This window comes from Cygnus olor, chromosome 20 (genome assembly GCF_009769625.2).
Source record: "Cygnus olor isolate bCygOlo1 chromosome 20, bCygOlo1.pri.v2, whole genome shotgun sequence".
Lineage (NCBI taxonomy): Eukaryota > Metazoa > Chordata > Aves > Anseriformes > Anatidae > Cygnus > Cygnus olor.
Window position 1 is genome coordinate 6058713 of NC_049188.1, and position 24179 is coordinate 6082891.

At 55.2% G+C, this 24179-nt stretch overlaps 1 protein-coding gene across 1 annotated transcript in view; it reads left to right on the top strand.

Moving 5' to 3' along the window:
• The first annotated feature begins 7635 nt into the window (after positions 1 to 7635).
• Positions 7636 to 24179, top strand: part of LRRC75A (leucine rich repeat containing 75A) — a 69732-nt gene continuing 53188 nt past the window's right edge. Inside the window, exon 1 of the mRNA XM_040532526.1 lies at positions 7636 to 8664. Coding sequence (XP_040388460.1) covers positions 8404 to 8664 — 261 coding nt within the window. The 5' untranslated portion in view covers positions 7636 to 8403. The remainder of the gene's footprint in view (positions 8665 to 24179) is intronic.

Sequence of the window (24179 nt, forward strand, 5' to 3'; positions counted from 1 at the left end):
CCAGCACCCTGGTGGAGCGGGCAGTCACTGGCCCTGCACTGAGCCAGCGATCAGGCACAGGGGGCCTTGGCTTTGCCCCACCAGGTTGGAAATGGGAAATTCATCAGTTCTACCCAGCTTCTGACCCTTTAGTGGGGAAGGCAGGGAGAAGGGAAATGCTGATCAGAGCAGGTTTGGTGGCAAGGTTCAAATCGGAGCCATGCCCGCTGCTGGTCTGAGCTGGTGTCCGCCAGGCGCTGGACTTTGGGTGGGAGTGAAGCAGTTTTGCTCCAGAGCAAACAAAATCTGACATCAGCTTGGTCTTGCAGGGCCCTCGGGCGCTCAGCTGCAGTGGGAGGGATGCAGCACAGCCACCCCCGGTGCTTGGGAGCGCTCTGCAAATTCCCATTTAAACACTGCAGGGAGTGCAGCGTGGATGTATCGCGCTGGATCAGGTCACCCTGACTCGCCTGCCTGTGTTTTGCTGAAATGACCCCAAAGCATTTGATTATTTCAATGAAACAAAATTGGATTTTGCTGCTGATGCCTTTGCCTGATGCAAGCTGTTGTTTATTCCCGGGGGAGGGAGGCCCGAGAAGACATAAAGAGGAACACGGTGCCGTATCCATGCTGGCTGCCTTGCTGTGAGTCGCTTCGTTACAGAGAGCCAGTAAGAAAACCAGTGTTTCCAAAATCAGAAAGTTTTTTTTTTTTTTTTTTCCTCCCACAAGCAAGTTAAAACTTTGATTTATATTTATTATTTTTGAAATATCAAGTTTTTACTCTATGCTGGAAAGAAACCAGTGGTTTCAACCTCTCTCTGGCCAGGAAATTTTGGAATCGGGTCAGTTTTACCCCACGCTCTAGAGATGTGAACTGCAAACACAAAAGACTTCACTCGTTCCTGCTCAGGAGGAGGATCTCCTCTGGTGTGCAAGCAGGGAAGGCATTGACTGGATCATGGCTTTGCTTTGAGCTTTGGGAGAGTTCAGACCTTGGTGCAGTCCAAACCAGAGGTCTTATTCCTGCCTGAAAACCCATGCCATGCCGTTCTTTAAATAGAATATGTATTTTTCCAGCTTTAACAAAGTTAAAATGGAGAAAAAACTTTAATTTTGCTATTAACCTAAGGCTGTGCTGTGCAGCATGGAGTTTGCTTCTCATAACTGGGAGTTTAAGCCTAATTTTTCTGTTCTCTCAAATGCCCTGAAAATAGTTCCTTCATCCCAGATAAAGCCCCTGCTGACAGCGCAGCTTACTGAGGGCACGGCCAGTCAATGGATGAGCACGAGGCAAACGGGAGATGAAATCATGGGGATTTATTTGTTGCCCTCCCTTCCCATCTGCACTCCCTTTCCTTTCGGGCAGTGTTGACTTGCAGGTAACTGAGCCTAGATTTTGCAAATTATTATTGTCTGAATCCTGGAGAACTGCAAATTCCCAGCCTTTATGAATTGTGACCTTCAGGCTGAGCATGAGCTCTGGCTGTCGCCTTGCTCATCCCTGAGCCACGTCCCCAACCGTGCCCAGCCCTGATCCGTGCGGGGCGAGAAGCCTGCTCCCTGCGCAAGGGAGAGCGTTTAAGCAGCTTTGCACAAATGGGATTTGCACCAGTTGGTTTCTGAGAACCCGCCACCGAGCTCAGCTCCTCCTGCACTCTCCCCACCAGGCCGGGTGGGTGCAGGTGACGTTGGTCCTCTTCTAAACAGGGGGCGGCCTGGGTTCGATGGGCACTTTGTACACATTTTTGAAGGTAATCTGGGTGGCATTGCTCACCCTGTCGCTGAGAATTAATGGGGCCGAGGCTGCCAAACAGCAGCAACTTGGTTCTGGTGCTGAGTGCTGTGTCCCGGAGCACCAGCCACAAGGCCATGGTGGAGCTCGGGACTCTGATGTGTGCCATGGGGCCGTGGTGAAGGAGCCTGGAGCACTCATGGTTTGTGGTCTGCGAAGCCTTGCACCTTCAGGAGCCACCAATTCAAATCGGGTATGGCTGGAAATGCAGTTTGCAGTGCAAAATGAGTTGGATCCCAGTTGGTGTCCTCACGGCCCCGTATGGTCCCCAGAACCACCCCAGCGTGGTGCTCGCAGTGTCGCTCATCTCCACCAAGCAGGCGTCAATCCCCAGCAGAAACCAGGGAGTAAATAAATGGAGTACGTGATCCAGAAACGTGTCCCCAGCGGGCTCGATAATGTGAGCTCCCGGGGCGCAGGCTGTTCCCTCATCCCACAGTGAGGCGTGGTGAGAGCCGGGCTGCCGGCCCTGGTGGGACAGATGGGGCTGGCTACTCCAAAACACTCATCTCCGTGTGATGGCTGGGTGCTGGGAAACGTTTGGAAGGAATTAGGCTTGGCCTTGCCAAAACACCCCACGAGTGCAGGGCTGGCCCTGGGGGGGCTCGGCTTGGTGGTGCTTGGGGTGGGGGTGAGCTTCGGGTGCCAGCAGGGTGCTGTCCTCAGCTGGGATGGAGTTGAAGATTCGTGTCCCATCGTGGGGACGTGTTCATGTCCCGTCGCGGGCTGTGCAGTGGATGCAGGATGGTGACGAGGCTCAGGCATGAAGCAACCTTTGGGAAAAACCCCAGAACCCAGCCCAGGAGTGGTGACCCCGGGTCCCATTGAATTGGCTGTTCCCCCGCAGCAAATCTTACCAGTAGAAAAGGATAATTCTCCATCAAATGCTCATCGGTTTTTTTTCCACTTTTGAAGCAAGGCAATAATTTTCCCTATGGACCAAAGTGCAGAAAACTCTCCAAGCCTTTCAAATCCTGCCTTTTTGCAAAGAGCTGGAGGGAAAGCAGAGGGTGGGTTGCGAGATGACTCCAGAAAAACATTCAGTGAGCCCTCCTGGCAGCTCTAGCCTCTTGCTAAACAACTTTTGGGCTGTGTGTAAACAGTCCTCTGCTTTTATAAACACGACATCCAGATCGTGGAGTGGAAAAAAGCTGCGGCCATCACGTGAAGGGGAGATGTATTGCTTCCGGCAGCTTAAGTATTTTTATCTTCTCTCGGGGTTAAGGGTTTGGGTTTGGACGTATTTCGCCTGGGAAATGTAGGAGCGGGGAGAGGTGGCGCTGCAGAGGGCGAGCACCTGGAGCTGGAGAAAGGCAGGATGGCAGAAGCCCGTTTTGGCAGATACTGAATGTGTGGGGACGGCTGTGGCGGGGTCTGATGCAGGGTGTGTGCTTTGGGTGCTGGGATCCGTCCTCCCAGCACCTGTGGGGGTAGCACGGGCACCTACCTCCATCCCTCTGCATTGGGATAATGCTTCTGGATTCGTCCACTCTTCCAGTTGGACTAAATTATTTAACATTTGCCAATGGCTAATAATAATAAATATATATATATATATATTTTTTTTTTTTCCTGGGAGGCAGATGTAACCTTATAGGTTTGCCTGGCCCAGAGGAGAGACAGTGCCTTTGTCCCTGATAAAGGGACAACTCCCTTAGGGCCCTTTAACAAAACTGAAGATGCAGGAGGCTTCTTGGGGAGGGTGCAGGGGGCTTCTTGGGGAGGGTGCAGGGGGCTTCTTGGGGAGGGTGCAGGGGGCTTCTTGGGGAGGGTGCAGGGGGCTTCTTGGGGAGGGTGCAGGGGGCTTTTGGGGGGGGTGCAAGGCTTTTGCTCGGCTCAGGAACCGCTGGGCGAAGTCCTACACTTAGCACTGGAGATGGTCGGTATGATAACACGCACACAGGAGAGGCACCCAGCAGCAACTGCTCTCTGCTGGCTCTTTGGGACTGAATTTTAAGCAGCCGAGTTACCTGGAAGCAAATCCTGCCCTGTCGGCCCCCCGCCTGCTCTGCAGCTAGCCCAGAGCCCCAAGGTCTGGTGGTTTTCAGGCAGCGAGGAGGAGGAGGAAGGCACTTCCCTCTGTATCACACCAGCATTTCTCTGGCTGCTCAGGCTGCGTTTCCTTTGCTCTTGGCGGTGAAAAAGGGGATTTTTATTTTTTTTTAATCTTTTTTGTTTGCCTTTTCTAGTTGAAGCCGATTATGGAGAACGAATTCAAGGTGAATAGGGAAAACTTCATCCGCTGCCCGGAGGAAACGCATTGTGTTTGTGTGATTTCTCATTTCTTCTTAAACCACTCTCTGAGTACATGTAATGTTTCTCATAATTATATTGCCTCGTTTATCCCCGGGTTTGGTTCGTCTGCAATTACATCCTGCTGCACTTCACCTGGCCCTGCTGCAACGCCTCACTGCCAGCCTCGCCAAACCCGAACCGAATAAAGCCTGGGGAATGGGTAGCTGTGTGCTCTTCTGAAATCAGATTTTTATTCTATTTGGCTCTTGTCCCCAGAGAGGCCGTGTGGAGGCTGGCTGTTCTCCTCCGCCTGGGCCTGGTGCTGTCTTCCAGCAGGGCTGCTTTTTTAAGTCAGAGACGAAATCTCTTTAACTCTGGGATCCCTTTAAATGCCATCTTGACAGCGATGTTTCAAGTGGCCAGCTTAGTCTTGTCCACACAGCAAGCAGCGCTAACCTGCATCTGATACTGACATTTAAAATTAATCCTAATCGTTGCCTCCCCATCAAGACAAACCGATGAGTCGTGTGCTGCTCTCCAAAGCAAAAGTTTGCCTCTGGTGAGCGCCAGCAGCAGAGTTTGGGTCCCAGCAAGTCCAGGTTTGAATGCCCAGAGCTGCTGGGGAGGGACACAAAAAGCTGGTCTGGGGAAGAGTCGTGGGCTGGGCTGGGCTCTGTGTGCAGAAGCGACGGTGGGAGCTCTTGTAAGCCGTAGATTTGTGGGGGTTTCTCAAAGCATTTTGAGAAATATCCCCCTTTTCATTACCCCAAATTGGACCATGCTTGTGCAGAGTGGATTTTCCCATTTAGGATGGGAGTTCTGGTTGAGGTCTGAGATCAAAAAGGGATTTTCTGCTTTAGGCTTTGTGCAGAATTAATCCCCCCATCTCAGTCTGTGAGCGTACAGAAGTCGCAGCACCTTACAAAGCGCATTGCAAAGGCCAGCACAAGTGGCTTGCCGAGAGAGAGGTGTCACCGAGTCGCCATCTTCCAGAAACAGCAGCCAGCCCTTCCTGGCAGCGGGAGGTTTTACCCGTGGCTGATTTGAACCCAAAGGTACACTCGTTTATGTGTGCAGGGCAGTTTGGTGGTGGGCACGGGCAGCTGAGGCTAGGTGCCTCTGGTTTCAGGTGGCTGATGGTGGATCCAGTGTCAGGTCGTTGGCTCTTGTGGTGCGGGTGTGTCCTGGCTTCTGCATGAGGCTTTGTGAGGTATTACTTTCATTTTGGTGTAAAAGTGAGAGTGTTCTTAAATCTGAGTTCTGTGGGAGAGGAGAAAGTCTTCTCCCAGGGCCTCATAATGTGAAATTATTTCCTTTTAAAGCAGCGGACTTTGGTAACACGCCCTTCATACGATGTACCATAAGAAGTGTGAAGAGTGTTAAGGAAAAAGAAAAGGCAAATTCCCTTAGACGAACATCTATTAATTTGCAGTTTGCACACATCTGCATGAAGGAAAAAATGCGGATTGGCTGCGGATCCGGTAATGACTTTTGCAGAGTATTTCAGAGTATTTCTCGGTCAGAGAGCTCCGGAGCAAGCTGCGGCCTGCGGAGAGCTGCGGCCTCGACTTGTTCCCAGCGCACGAGCCCTGGGTGTGCTTGGTTTGTGCATGGACAACTGGGTGTGTGTGCAAGATGAGCATTGCCATGAGTGGCAAAATGAGGCCGGGTCCCTCCCGGAGGTGCAGTAGTGTGTCCTGAGCTCGCTCTGTTGGTGTAACAGGAGCTGCACTTTTTATTTTTTTTTTGCCTTTTTGCTGGCTTTGTCCTGCGCTATAAATAAGCATGATCAGGAGCAGCAGATAATCTATCCGCCCTGCTGACAGGAGTGTCAGAAGTGCAAAGGTTGGGTTTTATTTATTTACTTGGGACTGCGGTTGCTGTGCGAAACAACCTCTCCTGCCAGGATGCGGCTCTGCTGGCTCGCCTCTCCTCTGCCAGAAGCGAGGGGAGGGGACTTTGGGCTTTAGCCCCCGCGGAAGTGTGCATCAGCTCCGTGGGCATCCCAAGGTGGGGGTAAAGGTCCCCCACGAGCTGATGCTGAGGGTCCTGGGGGCTTTTCTGGGAGACGGTGCCACGGAGAGGGTTTGCTTGCTAAAAGAATGAGCTAGACGTAAACTGGTTGTAATCCTTGCTCCAAGCTGGTTCAGAAGTGAGATAAATGCACGGCTCTTTCAATTGCTTGTGTTTGCAATGACCACAGGGAAGCAATTCTTGGTGCGGCTGCATCATGCCCAAACCCCTTTACCAGCAGGCCGAGCACCTGCATCGCAAAGCGCTTTGTAACGAACAGGCTCTGGGATGAAGCTTTGGGACAGGCAGAGGATTGTAGGGCTGGAAGTGCTGCTGGTGCTCAGCTGATTCCAGTGGGAAAAATGCCTTGTGACGGGCAAGGTGAGCGGTCCCCTCCCCACGGCTCTGCGGCCTAGCATCGGGCTCCAGGTCAGGAATGATGCTCTTCAGTTTACTGACATGCGCCCCATGGAATCCCCTAAATCTCTGGTTGGTTTCTACGAACCAAGTGGCTCTGTGTTTCCTCGTGTGGCTTAACCTGCCAGGGCTGGAGCAGTGAAATGCAGTTTTTAGCTCATGGAAGCAGCACAAGGTGTACCTCGGGGGGAAGCACTGGTGTTAAGTTTGGCTTTGGATGCCACAAAGCATCTGCAAGCCAGAGCCAAAGCCTACCGAAGACGATGGGGCTCTGCATGGTTCTCATGGTACAAAAACGTGTTATAGTGGCCGGACTTTGGGGTTTTAGAAATCTCTATGCAGGCCTGCAGCCATTTGGATATGCAGGAGAGCTGCCTTTTACTCCTCCGAGTAACAAAATACCTGCGTGCTCATGGAGGGGCGGTTGCACAGGTTGCAGAGGAGGCAGAAAGGATGCAAAGCCGCTCCGGGGTTATTTCTGCACAGCTACAGGCTGCCCCCGTGGCATGCAACTGGTGCAGGAGGGGATGCCTGCCCGGCCGAGCAGCGGTGTGGGACGGATGCCCGCAGCTTGCTGCACATCTGTACTGGAAGGCAGCCCGCCAGGAGAGGCTCTGAGGCTGCTGCTGGGGCCGTGGCAGTCAAAACCTGAATTCTTCCCAGGTTATTTCTCTAGACATCCGTCTGCTGCTGCAGCAGGTGAGCGCCGGCTGTTCCTCACCCTCCTTACCCCAGAGCTTCAACCCATGCCCCAAGCCCTGCCAGGGGGGTGGCTGGGAGAGGAGGAGCGGCCAAATCCCAGCTGGGGGGCTGCTGGGGGGCTGCTGGGGGGTCCGGGCCGGGGCCGGGGCCGGGGTTCTGCACAAGGGGGGTTTCAGGCGGGGCAGCCGCAGGTGGGGCTGAAGGCGAGGAAGCGGTCCCTCGGAGGAAGAAGCCCCCTGCGGGGAACCACCGCCGGGATGCGCCCCGCAGCCCAGCCCCGGTGCCCCCCCCCCGCCCCTTATCCCCAGTCCCCCCGGTGCAAGCCCCCCGTGCAAGCCCCGGCGCTGCAGGGCGAGAGGAGGCGGAGGAGGAGGAGGAGGAGGAGGAAGGAAGAGCCCCGTCCGGCTCCAGCTTCCTCCGCAAGCCCTGCCTCGGTGCACGGTGCCCGCCCCCGGCCCTCCCCCGGCTCTCCCCACTGCATGCCCCTCACCGCCGAGCCGAGCCGAGCCGTGCCGAGCCTCCTCCCGGCGGGGCCCCCCCTCCGGCTCCGCGCAACAGTTGCCCCCCCAAGAAGTCGTGGCCAGCCCTGGTCCCCCCCCCCCCCCCCCAGCCCGAACCCTTGGAGAGCCCCCTCGGCTCCAGGAGGAGGAGGAGGAGGAAGAAGAGGCTGGGGGGCGAGCTGCGAGGAGCCCCCGCCGCTCTCGTCGGCCCGGTGCCGGGGGCAGGAGCCCCGCCGAGCCCGGTGCGCGCCCCCCCCCCCCCCCCCCCCCCCGCCGCAGCCATGGAGCGGGGCGGCGGGGCCGTGCCTCGGCTCCTCCGAGCCGGGCTCGCCCGTCCTCGCCTCCTCTTGCCGGAGCGGAGCCGCCCTGCCGCCGGCCACCGGCCTCCCTGCTGAGCTGCGGGGGGCTCCGAGCCCCGGCCGGCACCCCCGAACCCTTGGTGCGCCCCCCGAGCCCTTTGGTGGGCATCCTCCTGTCCCTTCGTGCGCCTTCCAAACTCCTTGTGCATCCCTCTTGTGCGTCCCCCTAAACCCCTTGTGTGTCCCCCCTACCCCTTTCTGCATCCCTCTGTGCACCCCTAAACACCCTGCGCATCCCCCCCACCCTCCTCTGCATCCCCCTGTGTACCCCTTTGTGCCTCCCCCTGTGCACCCCTAATCCCCCTGTGCCTCCCCCTGTGCGCCCCCAATCTCCTCTTGCCCCCCCTGTGTGCCCCCCACCCTCGCATGCAGCCGCAGGGCCACGGGGGCCGGGGACGCTCGCCATGGGCACCAAGCAGACCAAGGGCTGCCAGCCGGGCAGCGCCGGGGAGAGCCCCCCGACCCACCAGCGCAAGAAAGCGTCCCCCAGGGACCGGGGGGACTTCCTCGCCTCCCTCGTGGTGAAGTCCGGAGAGAAGTTTGGCAAGGGTGCCGGCAGCCTGCCCCCCTACCACCGGCGGATCTGCATGATCCAGGACATGCTGGTGCTGGTGAAGCAGGGGAAGCAGGAGGAGGCCACCGAGCTGCTGAGACACCTGCGGCAGGTGAGGACGCGCAGCTTTCTCCCCCGGGGGCTGCTTGCTTGCAGTGGGGAAAAGCCAGCCCGGGACCGAAAGGCATCCCGTTCCTGAAATCCGGCGTGCTGCCCTGATAGCAAAGAGGGACGTGCTTCTTCTTCACGGGTCTGACTTTTGTGGCGTGCTTTTGGGGACGTGGCTGAGGAGCCGCGGGGTGGTCGTGGTGCTGGGCACAGGGAAATAACCCCAGGGAGGTGCTTTGCATGGTCAGGAAACCCCGCTGGCTTCATTTTCTCCTTCCCTTGGTGGCTTGCGCTGATAGCTCGGGGTTTTGCGGCACGCGCAGCCCACTCGAGGAGGTTCCCACTCAACTTTGAAAAGTTGGGTGGTTGAGGCGGATCTGCAAAGCTCCGAGGCAAATCGAGCCGGCAGCTTTTGAGAACTGGCTCTTTCCTTCCAGGCTGAGCAGCACCAGCAGCTGGCAGCTTTGCTTTTTAGCTCGCTCCTTTTGACGCACGGCTCTCGGTGGAGTTCTGCTCGTGTTGTGGAAATGCTGTCGGAGAGGGGGGAATTAATTGTGCCGAGCTCGAGACCTTTCCCCTTGAAAATCTGTTTGAGCCGGGCATTAGCTGAGAGGCAACGCTACGGGAAGGTGGTTTGAGCAAACAGCAGGGCAGCCGAGGAGCGCTGCTCTGCACCCAGGAAATTCGCATTTAACCTTTTCTGCTGATAGAAGATGATAACGAGACCGAAGCGCTGGGCGTCTTCAAGGCTCTGGGGTACGCCGGGCTTTGAGGAGCCGCAAGTTTTCCATGCAAACAGAAAGTAGGGCTTCACCAAGCTCGGGTTTTCATGCCAGAAGCCTGCACGGCGTCCTGGTGTTCAGCACAACCAGTTTGACCAGCTGGGGGAAAGCTCGCGGGGCACTGGGAGCAGCTTCTGGCCCCGTAGCTCTGCTCAGCGTCAGTCTGTCCGTGTGAAAATCCAGCTGCTCCAGGGCCCTGCGGGTTTCTCCTTGTCGTCTTCGCGTTTGGGCTTTGCTTTTTGCATTTTCCCCCCATTTTCAGGTCCTGTTAACATTTTCACAAGTGGATGAGTCGCTCCGGGCATCGCCCTGACCCCGTCACCCGCCCCACCCCAGGCACGTTCCCATTACCCCAGCGGCTGGCATCCCTCTGCCCACAGCTACGCGACTTGTTGCTGTCTTTGGAGGAGCCCAGCTGAGAAATCTGAACAGTTTCATATGCTTTTGTGTTAGAAACCTCTTGAGACTGGCCCTGAGCCTTGAGATAAGGTGCCCTCCGAGATGGACGTGCCCTCGCCCCAGAGCAGGCTCTGAGGTGGCCGTGAGCCAGGTGGCAGCTCCGTGCCCCAGAGCTGCGCCGCTGCAGCCCCGCCGAGCTTCACCGTGTGACAGGAGCCCATTGGAGCTGGCAGAGGGACGGGTGCTAATTTTAGAGGGTGTTTCTATCAGCCCTGCACACGCAGACAGAGTAAGTCAGGTGCCTGTGAAATACCGTGAGTTGTTCCCAAGTTCTCCCTGGCTTCAGGTCCTGTTTTTTCTTGGTGATGCTCTGGACCGTCCTCGTCCCTCCTGTGTCTGTGGGATGGCTGGGGAAGGTGTGGGCATGTGTCACGGGCACTGCCCTAATGACAAATCCCATCATGGGGGCATCCCATCATCTGCCAAGGGAAAAAAAAGGTCTCCACTTTGGCTAGAAATCGATTTAAAATTCCTGGGGGAAGCAAGGGACCTGTTACAGTCAGATAAGTCGTCGTGAGTGAGCATTGCTGAAGAGCTCGCTCTGATAAAACGTATCTTAAAGTGTCAAAATAGGGAACACTTTGTCCTAGATACTATAATAGACTTGAAGCACATTTTTAATGAGGCGGTATTATTCTTTTGCCTCTGGGTAGCGCATGTGGGATGCCCCACTGAGCAGATCCTGACGGCCGTGGGTTGTGACGGGTCGGCTGTCGGTGTGCTGGCGGCTGCGGGGACGCTGGCATCACTCCCAGGGGAGGCAGCTGGGGCTGGGCGGTGGTGGAGGCTTTGGGAGCTCCTGAATGTGGGGTTTTGGGGGAAAAAAGGGGGGCAGAGACCTCTTCTCGTTAGCAGTGGTGCAGCATCCATCGCAGAGGGGCTTTGCTGCTTGGGCTGTGTAATTACAAACTTAATGTGCGACGATGATGGTGATAAGGCTGCAAGACTGGGGTTTTCCAGCAAAACTAGCTCTCAGTTGCGTTTTGACTGTTTTCTTTGAAAATCCCAGCCATTTAGGTCACTGGGAGTCTTTCCACTGACTTCATCAAGCTTTGGAGCGAGCCCAGCACGCTAACGAGGGGGCAGGTGACAGCATCCCTGCGTTTTGGAGGTGCTCCATCCCTGGTTTAAGTGGGATGAGCGTGCTGGCAGACACGAGGCTGAGCAGATTTTTGGCTTTCCTTGACCTAGCTCCCTGCCCAATCCCCATCCACCGGCTGCGAGAGGAGGCTCAAGGGGACCCCTCCTGCCTGCCGGCCCCCACGCCCCAAAAATTGGGGTCGACGATCAGCAAAGGGGCAGGGCAGCAAATGGCCATTGCGCCAAAGCACAGACAGGTCCTGTGTGTGCTCCACCAGCCTCTGGCACGCGCTGCCTTCTGCGTTTGCTGGCCTCTTGCATTTCACCAAATTTGGCCAATTTCCCCCTCTCGTCCACAGCCCCAAAGTGGGAGCGCCGCTGTTTCCTTTACAGGCTCCTGCAAGGATTAAGGAGCATTTCCAGAAATGCTTTGGAGGTTGCAAACAACTATAAAAGCGCAAAGATAGGAAGCAGGCTGCTTTTTGTTTAAAAAGGTTAAAAATGGGAATAGCAGCCGGCCAGACTCGTTCGCTTCGAGGCTGCTCCTCGGAGAGGTCACAAACATCCCCAGAGCCGGGGCGATCTGACCCCTGCCTTCCCCCACAATAACGCCCAGCCTCTTACTGCCTGCAAGGTCTGGCAGCGGCCGTGAGCGGGGCTTCGTGCTCGTATTGCTCAGCCTGAGGCAGTGATGGGTTTTTTAGCTGGAGTACCGGTGGCTGTTTCTTTCTGGGTTGGTAACGCATGGCAGGGAGCTGAGAGCCTTCCCAAACCGCCCTATTAACCCCCCTCCCCCAAAAGTGCTGCCCTCTGTTGATGAGGGGTGATTCCCCGTAACCCATCCTTGCCCATGCAGCACATAGGATGCGTTTGGCAGTTAGAAACATCTGAGGGTAAGTGGAAATAGGATCAAACGCTTCCCGTCTTGGTGAGGCCAGCATTTGGGATCGCGATAGCAGAGAAGCCTCCCAGCCCCGTGGATGGAGCCACTTGCCTCTCATGGAAATAGTCCTGGTGCTGAACAAGTCGGGATCCAGTTTCCCTGCTGCAAAGCCCAGATCGACCTGTCAGCATCTTCGCTGCTTGCCCACATGGAGCTGCCACAGGGCCTCGTCCTACGGGATGGTGAGAGCTGAATTAATGATGTTGGCTCTTGGAGACACCTGGGACCCCGCTCCTGGACCCTGTACCCCAACCCTAAGGCTCTCAGGGGTGGGAGAATTGCATCTTCTCCATGCCAGTGGATTACCGTGCCCATTGCCACGCGTTGCAGGAAGCAAGAGGCTTAAATATTGTATAGAGCATCCCTTTTTTCTTTTTCTTCCTTTTTCTTTTCTTTTTTTTTTTTTTGAAGTCCTCTTGAGTTTCAGTGGTTAAAGCAGCCAAGCACTGTCAGTGTATTAAATTCTGGGAGTGTCTCTCCTGCTGGGGAGAGAATTTGTAAAACAAAGCATGTTTTCCTCCTCTCTGCTGCCAAACGGATCGTTTTCCCAAGCGGGATGGCGAGGCGCTTCCCAGCACATTACGTCTTGCTTGAGGAATTTGCCATCGGCTGGGGCTCGGCGTGCCCTCCTCGCCAGGGCAGGGGCTGCTGCTGCTGCTCGCCACGGGCTCGGCCGTCGCCTGCCTGGGGCACGGCGTGGACAGCAGTCCCGGGAGTTAAATAAAAGGGGAAAACAGGGCAAAGTGTTCTGGTAAAACCCTTGGGACGCCGAAGGTGGCCGGAAGCCAAATTGCAAGGTCCGAGTCGCGGTAAAGCTTTGTGACTTGTCAGGTGGCTTTTTGGCTGATGCCTGGGCGGTTTTGGGATGTGACGAGGCTGGGGACGGGGCTCAGAGCCCCTAAAAGGGGTGAAGGCACCGCGATAACTTCAGCTTGGAAGAAGGGGATGGGGCTCGGCATGGTCTGATGCCTGCTGAGCTTTGCAGAGCCCGAAGGGTGCAGGCGGCCGCCCCTTGCCGTGAACGTGCAACCCCGTGAGCTGTCCCCAGGTGTGTCCCTGAAGCTCCCAGGGGAAGGCAACAACGTGGGGTGAGGGGGCTGCGAGAGACCCCAAGGCTGCCTTGGGAGGGTCTGGGCGGCTTGGGAAGCTCGTAAGCAGTGTGTTTACTGTTGCTGGTTCTAAGTAGCATTTTTCTACTTAATGAGTCCCTCCCCATCTGGTTTTTGCCAGCGTTTCTGGGCTCTGCTCTTGGCTTGCACAGGGAGGTTGGCAGAGAAACGCATCGGGATCGGTCGTGGCGGGTCAGGAGTGCTCTGAGGGTTGCTCATTTCCCCCAAATGACCCTTAGGGGAGACAGATGCTGTTGTGTGTCCTCTCCACGTCGAGGCGGATACGTTGTCAGCTGAGCTGCCGGTGATCACGGTGTCTCTGGCAGGGTGAAAGGGATGGGTTTTGGTGTCTCGTCGTCTAAGATTCAAACCAACTCCGCCAAGGATGCCAGACACTGTTTTGCACCAGCCTTGAAGCACGTGCTTCGCCCCACAGATGGCAAACCTGCTGAAATATCCCTGTTTGGCCGTGTATTCGGTGTGTGTATCGATGCCTCGAGCAGACCCTGGGAAGCTCTGTGGGTTCAGGTGACCTCAACGCAGCCGGACCACACCGTGTCTGCCCTTGTCCCCTTGTGCCAGCCACGGGGACTGTCCTGCAGCCCCTGGGATGCTGTTGGACCTTGGCACCATCGCTTCTGTTCCAGGAGCGTGGTGCCCCCACACAACAGGCAGACACGAAGCAGATTTTAGTGCCAGGCTGGGGACGCCCTTGCCTATGGCTGCGGCACGGCGAGGTGGAAATTGGGCAACACGGCTTCGCAGGGCCCCGAGCTCAGCGCTGCCGCTTGGGGCTCAGCAGTTGGTTTCCTCTGGCCTGAGTTGCTGACGAAACCACCGCCGGTGCTTTGTGCAAATATTTTTAACCCCCAGGCTGCTGGTAGCATTGGCAGCAAATGAACATGCCTGATGGCAGTGAGGTTTGGTGTTTCCCACCCCAAATGGGCGGTTCTGGCCTCATTGCCGTGCTCTGCTGAGAGCTGATCTCGTGCGCTGTCCTCTCTCTGCTTCCTGGTTTCCCATCCTGGTTCCTTCTGTTCTTTTTCCTTCCCCCGTGGGATCCGTGGGTGGATGCGCCCCGCTGTCTGCTCAGCATCTGAGCAGCCCGGCTTTAATTAAACCCCGGGAAGGGGGCTCCTGCTGCTCGTCCTGAGCCAGACGGGGGATGCTGAGATGCAGGGGGAGGGCAGAGGCAGTTCCCGCCCCGCAGCGTGGGGGCAGCCCCCAGCTCCCTCTCTCCCTGTGCCTGCAGCAGCGATGCTCGCCGTGCTGCTGGCATGGTTTCCTCTCCTAACTTCCCTGTCTCCCCTGGGATCAGGAAGCACAGAAATCGGCACCGGTAGCGAACGCATTAATGCAATCCCTGCAACACGCCCAGGCAGGCTCCATTTGCAACACAAGGAGAGCCCAAGCAGGGCTGAGCGCCGTGTTCCTATACCTTCTGGCACCAAAGGGCACATCCTGGCCGAGTTCCCTCCATGACCAGCCACCAGAGACCCCAGCTCAGCATTCCCCCGATCCCACAGCATCTCCCCGGCCCCACCGAGCTGGGCTGTGTGGGCTGCTCGTGCCCTCGGCAGAGCCAGGAGCACCACGGCTGGGAGATGCTGCTGGCCGGCAGCCCCTGGCCACCACTTCGCCTGCTTCTGTAGCACCAGGATCGCATCTTTTTTTTGGTGTTTTGTTTGTTTGTTTGTTTGTTTTTCACCTGGGCTGCTTCTGCTTTCCTGTCTGGTGGCAGGGCAGCTCGGGGCTCCAGTCCGCAGGGCACCTGAAATCCAACCTGTCCCCCCCCTCTTGGCAGCTTCGTGTAGATGGCATCATTCCCTGTGTCGGGGGGTCAGTGGCCGTGGCCTCTTCTTAGGTAAGGGAGGTGCTTATGCATTAATACTGGTTTCATTCTGGTACAAAGAGATAAGGGATTTTTTAGCCTTTAATTTCTTTTGCAGGCCCTAGCCAAAAGCCCAATACGATTTAATTCCCTATCTCTCTTTTGTATAGCTCGACCTCTTTCTCCCCCAGTTTTTGTAGAAAAGACCTCTGGATGGCAAATTCAATGTTTCCTCGGAAAGCAAAAGCAAATTGTCCTTTCCATCCCTCTCCAAATTGAAGAGTTAGCTCCAATTACCTAGGGGCTATGACCTCGCTTCTTGGCAACCTCGTGGCTCTCCGAGTTCCTCAGATCTTTGCAGGACTGTTCAGGTTTCAAGTCCTGCACCTCCCAGGCTCCCCGACGGGCAGGATGCCTGCCTTGGGGTGAGCCTTTGAGGCAAGCCTCGGACAAGCATCGGGGCAGGAGGGAGGTGCCCCATGCATTTGTGTGTCTCAGTGGGTATTTAATGCCCTATGGCCTCATTGTTATATTTTCCATGAGGTTTGGCTCTCTTTCCATTACAGATCAGGGCTCAGGGCTGATCTCGGTGTAGGCGTTTCTTTACAGGATATTTCTGGGCATTGCGCTGGTTCAAGCAGCCCGTGCATCCTTTTTGTAGGTTTTTCCTGAGCTCTGCTTCGCCCAGGCTCTGATCGGGCTGCCTGCCGCTGGTTTCTTTTCTTTCATGTCCCCTTTCCTTCTGAGGCTGGTTTCTAGGAAATAGCAGCTGGGTTCCTGGCACCGCTTCGCTCCAGACCTGCCGCTTCCCGCTGCCTGCCCTCCTCGGGAGGTTTTGCAATGTTTGTGTCTGTGCTCATGCGGCGAGGGATTACATTCACGTGTTGCACAAGAGGTTTTGCTAAGGCCCTGTCCCTAAACCTCTCACAGGAATTGGGCTGAAGTGAATGTTAATTAACTAAAGAAGCCCCCAGCAGCCAGGCTGCGCGCTGCAGGACCCTTGGGTGCAGAGGCTGGACATGTGCGTTTCTCCAGAGGATGGGAAGCAGATGTTGGATTTCTTAGCTCCTTGCTTTACCTTTAGCCACAGAAAGTGAGTGCCAGCTGGGAAAGCAAAAGCTTTCTGATTTAGAAAGGGAGAGCCCAGTGGTACAGGGCTGCATGTGTAGGGCTCAGCCGAGCCCCATCGGGTTTGGGGACAGTGACCCGCACGACGTCAGCTCCCCATTGACCTATGGTGGCACGTAGAGCTAACAAAGCTTGTTTCATTGCAGTGTTCTGTCATTTATTTCCATATTTCCTTGTATTTCTCTGAGTCTCAATACTTGCTTATCGAGATCAGCATGCGGAGAAGTAGCAGAGAGTTGTCCACCTTCCATTAATGTGCCTCTTGCTGGCTTTGGGGCACACCGAGGATCCTGCTCACTCCTTTTGAGCACCAGCTTCCCTACTGGTACTGCTGGATGGAAACTGAATTGCCAAGAGAATGTTAATCCATGAAGGAGAAGTCCCCTGCTAGCTACAGCCAGGGAAGAAAGTAGGTGCTTGTAGGGTTCCTGCTTCCCACTGTTATCCAGGCATGCTTCCAGGGGAGGAATTATGATGCGATGCTGATGTATCACTGCGCCAGCCGAGCAAGGCTGTGGGGACATGGGGAAGAAGCAGACTTTTGGCATCTGCAGCCCCCAAACGAACGTCTTGGGGAGTCCCCTCTGAGCACACATCAGCCCTCTCGCTTCTCTGGTGCAGCTTTTGGCCAAAAACACCAGTAGGGACATCAGTGTGCTTGCAAATACCCACCTCAGCTGCCATGCCAGAGTGACGGTGAGCAGTGGGGGCAATGGGATGGGAAAGCTGAAATGGAAATGCAGAAAAGTACTGTGGTTAGGACCAGAAGGGATGCTGGATGTCTGGGAGCAGGATGAGGGTGGAGCTCCCATCTCCCAGCAGGGCGGCATCAACCTGCCTCCGTGCCTCTCCCAGCCCAGGGCATGGAACTGGTACTTGCTCATCCCAAAATGCAGCTCTCCCTGCTCTGTGAGCAGAAAAAGGGAGGATTTGGGGGAAATCTCACTGCCTGTGGTTGCTGTGGGCTTCCTGGGTGATGGCAGCTTGCAGAAAGTGGGAAGCAGTTTGGGATGTGAGTACGAACAACTTATCCGTGGCAGTGACCGCAGCCAAAATCAGCAAGGAGGGGATCTGGATTTAAGCAGCCTGGTTTTATGGGTAGGATTTTTTTGGTTATCCTTTAAGCAAGAGGATGTTTTCCTGTTGGGTTGTAAAAGGCGGGTTCAGCTGGGTGCAATGTGATACTTCCTGCCCCGAGCAGGAGCTGTGTGGCTGCAGGGTTCCTTGTGTGTGGCTTTACTCTGGTGGCAAGCGGGGAATTTTGGGTTTACAGGATTGATTGCTTTCAGTTTTATTTTTTTATTATTATTATTTAGATTTGTGACTCAAGTTACACAGAGACGAAAGCTAGAGTTCAAAATGCAGGAAATTAGTATTTGAATGGGATTTGATCAGACAAAAACCTCAAAGTATGCTGGATATTTAGGGCACACAAACTTCTCAGAACACATTTTACATTTAAAACCAGCTGATCCATTAACCAGAGTATTAATTTTACACAATTAATTATTCTTCTGGCCACCTTAATTAGCGAGCTTGGCTCTCAGGTTGCAGCTTTCCTTGCAGATTGGAAGGCAAAAACATGCATTTCTCTGAAAAGGGCAACGAAGCGAAGATGTTTTCTTTGCCCTTGTCAGGCTCCCCCAAAGCCCAAGGTACTTTGGTTTTTCTGGTTGCTGTTTCATCAGTGACTTCCCCTAAAATTTTGGCAGCAAGCACGCCCTGCTGCTTGGGCTGACATACGCCGGTTAACATGAAAGCGTGGCCATAGGTTGTCATTATCTTGAGTGGCTTGTTTGAAATGTATGCTTTAAAGTAAACGCGTGTAATGCATAAAGCCATTTTAAATGGCTGTATTAAGTGGATTTTAATGTCATTGGGTTGAATTCTTGTGCAACCCAATCCTTTTTTTTTCTCCCTTAGCAAGGCCTATTTGTGGAGCCAAATGTCTTTACCTCTGGGGTTTTTAGAAGAGAGTGAGTGACCTGAGGGGTCCCACCCTGCCACAGCCGCACCTCCTCACCCCTACCAGCCCCCAGAGAAGCATCCAAATCCCCTGGTTCCCTAGGGAGGGAAGTTAGAAACCCGTCAAGAAAGGGTTTTCTTTCCAGGCTTCTTTCCCCCGAGCCATGTACGCAATGCCTGCGACCGAGTCCCTGAGGCTCCACTCTGCCTGATGGTTAAAAACTGCGTGCTGTAAATAAAAACACGCAAGCATGGGATAAAACACGGGAAAGGCTGAATTTCCTCCCTTAACCTCTCCGAACATGCCCGTTTTCACTCAATCGTATACTCCTGTAAGATGGGATGCGCCTCCCAGTTCTGAGCGGTGCAAATTGCAGGGCTGAGTGGGTCTTCGAGGGGCAAATGGGGAGGCTTTTGAAACTCCCTGTGAAAAGTGGGGTTAATCTGCTCCAGCTGATGGCCTCCTCCATTACCTCCCCAATCAGCATCCCATTTTTCTTGGGGTGTTTTGAGAGAAACCTTTGCCTCAGCAATTCCCTTCCTGGGGCTGCCTCGCAGCCTCTACTCGAGCAGACAAAATTATTGTGTGTGCCATTAGCAAGCTGTGTAATGAGAATTAGGGACTGCCTGCCCAGTGAATCGGGCAGAGGGCTGCAATTTAAACAGCCTGGCTGTGCAGGAGAGCTTTGGAGAGGAATTAAGAGCATTCAGCACGGCCCTGCTTCCTGCAGGTGTTGTGCTGTGCCGGCGCTTTCTCTTCTCTTGACTGCAGAGTGCAGGGCTGTGCTTTTCATCTTCTCTTTGCCTTATAAACGTTGCTTTTAACCCAATTCCCGAGTGCTCTTCAGCACCTGCAGCAGAGCATCCCTAGGGTGGGCGGTGCAAACAGGCTCCTTCCAGGTCTCTGTGGTGTTGTTTGTGGTGTGGCTGTGGTGCAACAGGCTTGGAGAAGACCCCAAACCCAACGCTTGATGGGCATGGATGAAAGCCAAGGGGTGAGCCACGGTAGCTCTGCTGGGCTGAGAAATGAGAGCTGCCAGGCTGCCTTGGGCATCAGGATGGAGGGCAGCAGCAGCTCCTAAGGTTGCTCCGGGTTTTAGGAACACCCTGGGTGCGTCACAAGTGACCTGGGACTGCGTCGGCGCAGCACCCGGCACGGTGCAGGTGGCAACTGCGTGATTGCAACGCGAGCTGGTGTCCCGATGCATGGCTCCACTCCCCCTGTTTTTTAGGCTGATGCACAGAAGAAGTGGTCTCGGGGCTCTCCCTGCCCTCCCGTGGGCTCAGGGGTAGTTGCTCCTTCCTCTGTTTTCCATCCCACACTGTAGCTGCAGAGGGAGTTTGGGGAAGCCCGGCTGCGCCCACGCAAGGTCTGGCTACAGCGAGCCATGCCCGCCCCTGCTCAGGCAGACACGCAGCAGCTCTCTGATGGGATTAACTCCCTGAAACGTGGCGAGAGATTTCTGCGTGCCGTGCTGTCAGCTCTTGCCCGGCAGCTGCTATTCTCCACCAACACAAAGGAAATAAATAAGCTAAACTCCTGCAAGCCATTTTTTTAAAATATTCCCTTTCAACGTTGCCGCACCGTGTAAATCAAATACATTTCTAGCAGGAGTCGTGTTCGCTTGTGAGCCCTCCCTGCAGAGGTGGTGCCGGAAAAAAATATGCAAAAAAATGGGTAAAAAATAAAAATACAAACCTGAAATAACCCCAAAGGCAGGAATAAAACACGGTGCGTGCAGCTCCAGGTCACTTTGCAGTCCTGGATTGCACACGGACAATGGCATTGTGCTGCTGGCCACCACGTGCCACGTCCTGGCGGGACTGGAGGCTCACCAAGCTCCATCTCTGATGTGCCAGGGAGTGGCACGGGGCTCGTTTGCAGCTCGTGCTGTCAATTAAGTGGGAAGCAGCCAGGCAGCTTTTCACCTTTGGTTCCTACTGGCTGCAGCAGCCTCAACAACCTCCTGGCTAAAGCACCAGAAATCCTGAAATTGGACTTATTGCCAGTTGACTTGAAAGCAAGGAATAACTTCTCTTCGTTTTCATGTCTTGGGGGGGTTGTTGCTTTTTTTTTTAATTTCTGACTCTCATACCTTGTGTGCAAGCAGTAGTAATGGTGTAAAAAGCCTCTTATAGACTGCGATCTTACATTTGTGTATATATGTGTAAAATATAAACTATATGTGCAAGGAAATGGCCAAAATGTGGCTTGTGGCTCTCTAAAAGATTTCTCCATCCCCACCAGGCTTGTCTAGAAGAGTCATCTTTCTTATTTACATTTACAGCGCCCTAAAAGACACTGCAACAATTTCGGTGTAATTAGACATGAGGATTAAAACACCTTTCACATTACACGAGCGTTCTTGTTAGCAGCCAAAACCTCACCTCCAGCAACTGGACAAGGGTTGTGCTGTGTGGGCTTTTATCCCCGTGCTTTCTGCCTGCGTTCCTGCAGCAAGTAACTGCTGCTGTGCCACGTGCCTGCATGCCAAAGGGGGTGAGATGGGGATTTCCTCGCTCTCGCTGGAGACGGCATCGCTGGGGACCTGCTTGGAGCCCGACCTTTGGCTGGGAGGTGGCTCTCCTGCTGCATGTGGCACGCTTGGGAATGCAGCTCTGGTTTTGTGGTTGGTATTTCAAGAGGACGCTTTGTAGGGTGCTGGTGGGGAGGCTTCATCCTGGGAAGGACCCTCCCTGTGTGCTCCTTTCTGACCACATTTCTTTTTTTTTTTTTTTTTTTTTTCCAACAACCTTTCTTTTTTCCCAGCAGGTAGCAGCCTGGTGGCTGCTGTCCCCTGGGACAGGCAGGTCCTGAGGGCAGGGGCGGCGTGGCCGTGGGCGGCTCAGAGCAGCTGCTGCTTGCTTCTTCCTGAGCAGGGGAAGATAAAGGGAAAGAAGGAACGTGGTAGCACAAGATGAGTCTCCTCGTCAGCCTGCTGGCCCTTAGAGGTAGGGTTTTGAACCCTCCTCACTCCTCAGTGGTGGCTTTGGCTCGACCTATGCTCCTGCCGAGAGAAACAAGTTGTTTTTTTTCCCCATTTAACATTTTGCAAAAAGGAATCTTTCCTTCAAGCGTGATTCCCTGACATTTTTTGAGGGGAAAAGGGTCCCACGAGCCGGTCTGCATCACCCTGTGCTCAGTGCTCCTAGCTCTTTGGGGACGCCGTGGTTCCCCTGCATGCCCTGGGGGTGAGGCTGGAGGTGCCCGAGGGGCCATGGGCTGGCTGCTCCGGCTGCTGGAAGCCAGCCCAAGGCCTGCAGCGGTCACGTCTTGGTGCTGACTCGCTGCTGAGATCACCGGCCGTTTATTCGGCTGCCTCGTGGCCAATTGAGGAGTTCCAGCCCAGGGTCACGGGTGTCTCAGTGGGACCAGAGCAGGGGGGGAAGGCTCGGCCGGCCGTGGGGCTGTGCAATGAGCTCATCCTGGCTCTGCTCCTGCTCAGCTCGTCGTCTTGCATCAGGTTTCAGCGCTTATTCAGCCCCGCTGTTGTATCTGGAAAGCTCTGTTAAGAAGTTGGTCCTGCATCCTGAAGGCTTCTCGGGTTCTTCTTCCTCTGCTGCTAGCTTCAGGAAAGGCTGCCAGTCCAAAATACTAGCGTTGGCTATTCAGAAGTCGGAAAAGAAATGTTCTCGGCTGGTAACGCCAGGGCTGCGGTGAGAGCTGGGAGCCAAGGACTTTGTTCTAGCACCTGTGGAAGTGTTCCTTGGCCACAGCGCTTCATGGGGCCTGGCTTAGCTGCCCAGGAAGGCTCAGCCACCCAGGGAGGAGGACGAGGATTAGCGGGGTGCTCTGTTACCGGCGGCATTTCAGGCCTCTGCTTCTGGCCGGGGACGCTTCCTGGGGCGGTGTAATGTTATAAGGAGGCAGGGAAATAGCCCAGGGCGTGGAGGCAGGAATCTCTACATTCCCAAAGGAACGTGTGTGTGGAGCCCAGGGGCTGGAGGATGCAGGTCGGGGGGAGGAGGAGGTGTGCAGGGCACTTAGACCTTCATCCCGTGTGGCCCAGTGGAGTGCTGTGAGCCACAGCTCGCTGCCAGCACTGCTTTCTTGCTGCGTGTCGGCTCCTCTGACCTTATAAATTGGCAAGACCCAACCCTGGAAGGCCAGGCTTCTACCTGAGCACCAGGCCATGGAGCTCACTGTGCTCCCGTGGGGGTGAAAACACCAAGCAGGAGCTGACACAGGAACCATGGCCCTTTGGGTCCCGCTGTCGCACCCCAAAAGTGGTGGCTGGGTGGCAGCCAGCGGTGGCAGGGAGCTCCTCAGCAGGCTGGGAGCTGCGAGAAGCCAGAGCTGAAACCTGCCTTGGGTCTGCTGGGGCGCATCAGCTCCAGTGGGGCCACATCAGCTCCAGCGGGGCTCGGCAGTGGGAGCAGCAGGTTTCCGATGAGGCTGTGCTCCCCTTGAAGCAGGTTTTAGGTGTGGTTTTTAGGTGTGGTTGTGCTCGCAAGGGCAGCATGATGAAACCTGGAGGGCAGCGTGCCGCTACATGCTGAGCAAACCCTCCTCGGGCAAAGGTTTGCTCTCCAGGTCGTCCCGAGTTCGTTTGGCACGTGTGCTCCCGACATATCCACCGGGAAAGGAAATATCAACAAGAGCAGCTTAATGGCCCTGGCTGTCAAACAAAGCAGAAATATTCTCATTTTTAATCGCGGGGGACTCCAACGCCTCTTAGTGCCTTCCCGAGGGAGCGGCAGCCACCCAGCGTGGGTGCTGCTCATGTTTGGGGTGCAGGCAGTGCCTCTTCCCCCGGGGAAAGGACCCGGAGCCTGCAAATGGGGCAGAAATTGTGGAGCAGAGCAGAGGCTGGTTGGTTGCTGTGTAAATGAGATCTGGGAATGAATTCTCATCGTTGGCCAAGTGCGGGGTCTCTTTCTGGCCAAGGGTGGGTTCCTGCGCTGTGTGCCCACAAAGCCCACCCCTGAGCCCTACAGGGGCAGAGGAAAGAGGTTTTACAAAGCCCTTTGGCTTCAGCAGGGTGTAAGCATGTGCTGAGAGTTAACCAGGTATTTAAGTGATTTTCTGGCTTGCCAAGCATGAGATAAGATATTGCAGAGGAGGAGAGCAGAGCCGTGGTCTCCCAGCTGAAGGCTTGTGCAGATGGGGACCTGACCAGGCAGAGGCAGCTGCGGGGTGAGCCAGGGGCTGTGGGTTCAGCTTGCTCTGGTTCTTCTGGTCCACGCAGGTGGCTGGTGAGCTGCAGGCACGTGGGACATGCTTGAGGAAGGATTGCAAGGGAGATCTAACAGGGAGAGCCCTGCCTCCTGCTGCTGATAAAGAACGGGGCTGGGGGACATCCCCAAAGCCGGGCCCGTTTGGTGGTGCTTCTGCTGCCATTTCCGAGCACTTTCACTGAGTTCCTTGCTGACGTAAGTCAGGCAAATCAAATTCACGTAGTTTTTTGCTCTATCACAACAAAGTTTTACAATTGCACCTCTGGCCAGGGCCGGGCACAGGAGAGCGGTGCCGGGGGAACCCTCGCCGCGGGTGGGCATCGGGGCTGGGCATCCTCCAGCTGGAAGCAAGCACGGCCGTGACTGGCTGGAGACATCCCTAGCTCTGGTGCCAGCTTGCCATGACACACTTCTAGGCACAGATCCTGAAAAAAAAAAAAAAAAAAGCATTTCACAGGTTTGATGAGGAGTTCAAAGGAGAAGTGGGTGATAACCCTGCCTTTTCCCAGGCTGGGGCTGGCCACTATGACCCCATAGTTTGGGGTAGCATGGCACAGTGGGTTTCTTTGTGCAAAGGTGTGTGTGATGGGTGCTTAATAAAACCACTTCTGGTCCATCTGCTGCCAGTGTCTGGAGGGAAACGAGCCGTAAGCTTCAGGTCGGGTTCATGAGATGGGATTACCGGGGAGCTGCGCTGCACGGGATGTGCTGGAGTGGGATGGGGGCCACAGCCAGCAGCTCCCTCCCCTCCTCGCCTGGCTTTTGGGAACAGGCAGGTGGGTGTCTTAGCTCAGCGATGGGAGAACGTGGCCTGGAGGCTGCAGAAGGGGAGGTGAACACTGGGGGAAAGCCATGGACAGCCTGGCAGTGCAATGAGAGTTTCTGAGAGCTGAGCTTTTAATACGCTGTTAATTTTCCCTTGGCCGTGGGCAGAGTGAAAACAAAGCACTGGATCTCTACCAAAACCCGGCGATCCGGGAAGCCTCTTTCTGTTGTTCCAACACAGACAAGAAGGCACAAGAGATATATTTCTTATGTGTGGTG